The sequence below is a fragment of the Antrostomus carolinensis genome, unplaced genomic scaffold, assembly GCF_000700745.2.
Source record: "Antrostomus carolinensis isolate BGI_N321 unplaced genomic scaffold, ASM70074v2 scaffold53667, whole genome shotgun sequence".
Classification (NCBI taxonomy): Eukaryota; Metazoa; Chordata; class Aves; order Caprimulgiformes; family Caprimulgidae; genus Antrostomus; species Antrostomus carolinensis.
This window is the reverse complement of record NW_010326376.1, coordinates 1-6266: the sequence shown is the minus strand read 5'-3', so window position 1 is coordinate 6266 and position 6266 is coordinate 1. Positions and strand designations below refer to the sequence as shown.

The window sequence follows — 6266 nt, the reverse complement described above, 5'->3', positions numbered from 1 at the left end:
CAATGCTCTGGAGTTACTCCACAAGGCAGGTGGGAAATGTTAAAGATAGTGGGTCAGCTTCTCTTCCAGACACATCAAGAGAGCTACATCAATCTGAACTGTGAATTCAGCCTGCACTGCTAGTGGATTATTCTCTTCCTATGAGACCGCTCAAATATAAGGGATATCTCATAGCATGGGACAAATGCAGTGAGACCCAACAGACAAAGTCTGAGACGGCCAAAGTCACATCAGCTGAGCCACTGTCATCATCATCTGCATATACTCTCCATCCACAGCAAAAGCAGAGTGTGCAGCTGAGCCTAACTTAACTAAGACAGCTCTTTATAGCCAAGGATAGCTGAGGAAGGAGACATAATTCTTCATGTCATTAAAGTCTTACTTCTTCATTTAACCAAGGAGATTTCAGAGTGCTGAAAGAAACCATATAATCCATCTCCAGCTACCATAGAGATATAAATCGTATCCAGGTGTGCTTTTAATATCACCAAACTTCATGTTTTCTGCTAATTTCATAATCTTATTCTCTATTATTATGGTGGTTGACCCTGACCAGCACCAGGGAAGAGAAAAGAAAGAGCAAAAGTGAGAAAATCTGTGAGTGAAGATAAAGACAGTTCAATAACTGAAGGAAAGAGGAAAAAGAAACCCAGCTGACAAGGGATTGAAACATAATCCCTCATCACCTCCCACACGTAGGCCAATGCCTAGTCTCTGAGCAATGCCCACCTCCCTCCCAAAAACCCTCCCTTCAGTTTTTAGTGCTGAGCATGATGTTGTAGGGCAGGGAATATCTCCTTGGTTAGTCTGGGTCAGTTGAGCCTGAGTCCTCTCCCAGTCTTTTGCCCACGTGAGGCCCAGCTGCTAGGGGGACAGAGTGGGACAAAGAGAAAGCCTTGACATCGTGCAAGTCTGGGTCATCAACAGCCAAAACACTGGTGTGTCATTAACACTGTTTTAGTCACAAATCCAAAACAGCAGGGTACAAGTGGCTATAAAGAAAGTTAACTCCAACCCAGCCAGACCCAGTACAATTATGCCGTTTGGATCACTAATGACACGGTGCTCAAGACCAGGCACATCTTGCATGCTTTCCATACAACCTTTGATAGGAAAAGGAGACGACAAAAATTATTCTCTGGATACAGGCTGCAAATGGGCCTTGTAAAATACTTACAACAAACTCATCTACTCTACATATCTCTACTTTGCCTGAAGGAAATAAGTAGAAACAGAATCAAAGCCCTTATCACAGCCTGGATATTTGTCATTGATTGCTTCTGCTCTAGTGACATGGCCTTGTGACCCTGTCAGAGAAGATTAGGCTGGTGTAATGTCATTTTGTTTCTTACAAATCCACCTAGGCTGATAAATAAAGAAAGGCTACATAAAAGTAATTTAATCATTAAGAACTAAAGACTAAAAGGTATCTCAACTGCCATCAACTGAATTTTTGAAAATGTGTATGTTATGGTAAGGATCTGACAAGCCAGGAGAACTGTTGATGTACAAGACTTCATCTCTGGGTCTGGGTATTGGAAGTGTTCTTGTCCTGAGACAGGAGTGTTTCCAACGTAACAGCTTACAGATGTTTGCTTGGTCTCAATTTGCAGCATCTTGCTGAGTAGAGACCAAAAGCTCTTTTGGCCAGGACTTTTTAAATTTTCTGTGGTCCTGCTGGAAACTATGAAAAACACAGGTGGAGATCTACATTAGTTACTTGACCACTGCAAACATAAACCTGTTTGCTCTTGGGCCTTCACTGCTCACAGTATCATCAACTCTTCAGCATATATGGGTTCCAAAACTGTGTAAAAGCACAGAAATAAAATCACAAAGTGCTCCTCAATACAAGAGAACACCTCTGGATCAGGAAGGCCCTGAGCTGCAAATTGCTGGAGGATAGGAGAGTGGGGAGGTGTCATACATGCTTGCATCTTTCTTATATTCTTCTGTTGGTATCAGTTGTAAAGGCTCTAGGAAGAGAGATGACTCTCATATTATGGTCTAAGTTGTCTCAGCTAGTGGTCTGAACCAACCAACCAACCAAAAATTGTCATCATTGATCTACCAAGCCAAGCTAACCTTAATGCCTTTTCCTTGTCGTAATACAACCTGTGGAGCTGGTAGTGCTGTTACCCCTGTTTTACAGACTAGAAGCTGAAACATAAAAAATAAATTGACTTGGAGATGCATCTCCTAAGGTCCTGCACTGCCCAGCTGCATCACTGCACAAAGGACCTGGCTGGAGCTCTTGTGTTTCCTCTCTGATCCCACATTGGAGTTTCATTTCCAAGAAAACCAGACTGTGGCAGAAAAAGCCAGTAAAACCCACCCTACTGTGGGATCTGGGCTAAACTCCCAATTAAGAGTTTGAAAGAGTGCCAAGTACTTTAGATGTCCCAGTTTAAATGTAGCCAAAGAGATAAAGTGACCTGGCAGAGATTAAACAAACAACATAGTGGCAGCTGAGTGTCCCAGGCAAGCCTGCAGCCATGAATTGATCCCTCCCACAGAGCAACAGCTGTCTTCTGATCTTTTCATAATCTGATCTTAATGCAGCCAAGACTTAACATTATCAGTGGAGTTATCAAACTCAGGGTTGTTTTTATTTCAGCTCGTGCATGCACACTCACACACTCAGACTCCCTGAAAAGGACATAACCTCTCTACTTCACGACAGGCATATGCAGATTGTTAATGTTCAGAGAGGGTTTGTTACTTTAGCAGGAGTCATGAACCTGAGCCATTATTACAAACAGTCTTGAACTCTGCTTAAGGTAGGCAGCGACGTCTCGGAAGAAATACAATAAAAGTAAGGTGGGGGGTTTTTGTTGGTAATCACAGAACCAAAGATTTCTCTGCCTGATTTGTGTTCTGACTAGGAAACTGCTTTTGCAGCAGACCTGCTTCCACCAAAATGCTTTCATTCAGGCGAAAGAGCCTAGTGAACTGCACACATGGTACCATGTATCTCCACGCTGGAGTTAAGTGCTCCCTCTCCACGCCAGAGCACTTTGCAGGTTGGCCCTTGCCCCTGCTCTGCAATCACTGAAAAGCAGCAATATCCAACCTATGATCCATGGCCATACACAGCCTACTACCTAACGTAAACCTACCTACTGCAGTTAACATACACCACAGCTGCTTCTACCTTTCTTTTCTCCTGTCCCCTCCTGTTTCAAGAAGGAATCTGCAGGCAAAGGACATTCTCAAGTCAATGACCACAGTGGGCAGAGGTCCGGCTGTTGCACAAGGGAAGTATGGTCAAGTCATGGGGAGGAAAGGTTTGGGGTGCCCTCCGACAAGCGTGCCGGCCAGGACGCAGTGCTACAGCTCCCCTGCCGGGAGTGGCTGAATGCCACCATTTCAAACGGCATTCCCCCGAACTGGTCCTCTTTCTGCATGCAAAATTTAGAAATCTGATGGCTGTTTCTCACTGTATCACAGGAATAACCAAGTGAAAGCTATTCTCCCATCTCATTGCCAAAGAGCGAGGGTGAGGGTAAGAGCAGGAGGTCTCCTTGGCAGAAGCGCCTCTGACCATTTGCAGAAACACTTTGCAGATTAAGAGACAGGGAGTGCCCTACACCTGGAGAATATTTTTGGCACTTTTACTGTCTGGCATAAACTAACTTCCTTGAGGCAACTCTTACACACATGCAGTAGTCAAAGGCTTAAGTAAAAAATACATTATGTTTTAATGTAATTATTTAACATCCAACAATAACAATTTCTTTAGGAAGTCCTACGGCCAAATAAAGTGCATTTCCTGTGCCATAATAATCATACTTATTTAAGCTCAGGCTGGATGACTCAGAGTCAAATGAGGGGGAGAAAACCCTGTGACTGCCTGGAGATTTTTATCAGGTTTTGACATCCAACAGCTTCTGCGATCTGTAGGATCAAAGGATTAACTTGTTAGCTGCAGATTACTGAAGTAGAAGAAAGAGCTCCTGCACTTTTTTCTTGAATTTCTGCCATACCCATCTGATGTTGCTACTAAATTCTGTTTAACAATTAAAGTTCCATATTTCTACTATATTAAGTCAAACTCTACGTAGTTTAAAATTTTCGGAAAAGGCTTTCCTCAGCAGGTAGAATCTGTAGTGTGATATAAAATTATTAATTAAAATCCTTTTATGAAAGATGTTGTGTTTTCTGGAAAAAAAAAATGCTTCTATTCAGTTAACATCCTCCAGCAAAATTATCAGTGAAATATTTTATGATTCTAAAATTAAAAAGCTTTAGATTCCATAAAAGAAAAAAGGACACAGATTCCAAGCAAATGAATGTGGGAATACTTATACCTGGGTATCTTCACGAAGTAAGAGTCAGTAAAATAAACTTTAGCCATCTGTGTGGTTTTTGCAAAGTACAGAATAGTCTGATAAACGGATGCTCAACCCAGATGCTAGTGTTGGTTTTCAGTTTGCATTCACTTTCACTACTTTGTCACCACAACAGCTTGAAATTTGTTCCAAACTGAGGTACAATTTGGCTGCTGGCAAAAGCAGCAATAAAATTCACATCAATATTAACAGGACTACTGTATGATCCTCAGATGGCAGGAAATTTGTAGCGGTGACAAGGGATTGAGATTTATGTCCTCCTAGGACTGACTGGATCAATCTTTTAGCAGTGGATAGTAGCAGTCACTAATGAATGGTGCAAAAGAGCAGCACTCTGCAACTTTTATTTGTACAAGGCTCCCTATTCTCCACAGGACTATATGTGACATCTGAGCTATTTCAACACAAAGGTTCTAAAAATGCCTTTTCTAAATCAAAATTATTTTAATTAATTAATTGTTGTATGATTTGCCCTTCCGTTTGTTGTCTGGTTTTGGTTTTGTCAGGGCTAGTGGAAAAGAGAAGTGTTGCATGCTAGTTTTACTTCACATTTAACTTCTTCCACTGAGCACTTACAGTGATATTTCTGGGGTACGAGACTGTATCATTTCCTATCTCCTTTTGAAGCTGTTCTGTGATGCACTGGTGTGAATGGCTGCAATACAAATTGGGATGCAATTCCTCTATATCTCAACAACGGGACTACTTGTTTACACAGATCCCACTTCCATTTGGCAGGAACAAATATACCAACTCCAGCTCTCTCAGGCTTGCCCAACCCTGGACCACTTTACAGCAGGACACTACAGCTGCTCCTTGGGCACAGCATAGAGAACAGCAGAAGCAGAAAATATTTTGCAAGATCACTGGAGAAACCATGTTATCTAGTACTTAGCTGATGTCCAGCAAAAATGTTCTCAGCTCACAGCTGGACTTGAGTCTGCAATTTTAGCAGCCCAGACCCAAATCAGTCATCTGGATTATAACCAAGCCTGGAACCAGCTCCAAGTCTATCCGCCCTGCCTCATGCATCTCTTGTTTCCACACTAGATACTACCTTCATAGGACCCTCATGAAATCAAAGTTTTTGGATGCTTATATAATTGACTGAGGTTCAGGAACCCAACACTTTGTAGAGGCCGATGATATAAAAGGCATACTTGGAGTTTTCTATGAAACCCCTTTTCTTTTGTCCTGATTTTGCTCGGATAGGGTTGATTTTCTTCTCAGTAGTAGGTTAAAACCTCTCTGGTACAGAGGACGGTGGCTAAATTATAAATGCAGATAGGCCTGGCAGATTGACTGTATCACGCTCCCACAAACCCGCAGTGGCAAGCGCCACGTGCTCACCATGGTGGAAGCAATCACTGGCTGGTTGGAGACACGTGCTGTGCCCCACGCCACCACCCAGAACACTGTTCTAGGCCTTGGAAAGCAAGTCTTGTGGTGACACGGCACCCCAGACAGAACTGAGTCGGACAGTGGGACTCATTTCCGAAATCATCTCCTAACACTCGGGCCACAGAACACGGCATTGGGTGTGTGTACCACGTTCCCTGTCACGCACCAGCCTCCGGGACAGTCAAACGATGCGATGGGCGGCTGAAAACCCCACTGAGAGCAATGGGTGGTGGAACTTGCAAACACTGGGCCACACATTCAGCAAAAGCCACCTGGTTAGTCAGCACCAGAGGACCTGCCAACAGAGACACCCCTGCACAATCAAGACTTTTACATACTGTGGAAGGGGATAAAGTCCCTGCGATTCACATTAAAAATATGCTGAGAAAAATGGTCTGGGTTATTCCTGCCTTGGGTAAAGGTAAACCACTTCGTGGGGTTGCTTTTGCTCAAGGACCTGGGTGCACCCCTTGGTGGGTGAGGCAGAAGGATGGGGATGTCTGATGTCTGCCT

The 6266-nt window shown here is 43.3% G+C and overlaps 1 protein-coding gene across 1 annotated transcript in view; it reads right to left on the bottom strand.

Moving 5' to 3' along the window:
* The window catches only part of LOC104527723 (uncharacterized), a gene marked incomplete at its 5' end in the record, with an annotated part of 10358 nt that extends 4310 nt beyond the window's left edge, over nucleotides 1–6048 (bottom strand). The window contains 2 exons of the mRNA XM_029085844.1: nucleotides 1887–1976; nucleotides 5920–6048. Coding sequence (XP_028941677.1) covers nucleotides 1887–1976; nucleotides 5920–6048 — 219 coding nt within the window. The remainder of the gene's footprint in view (nucleotides 1–1886; nucleotides 1977–5919) is intronic.
* Nucleotides 6049–6266: the final 218 nt, after the last annotated feature.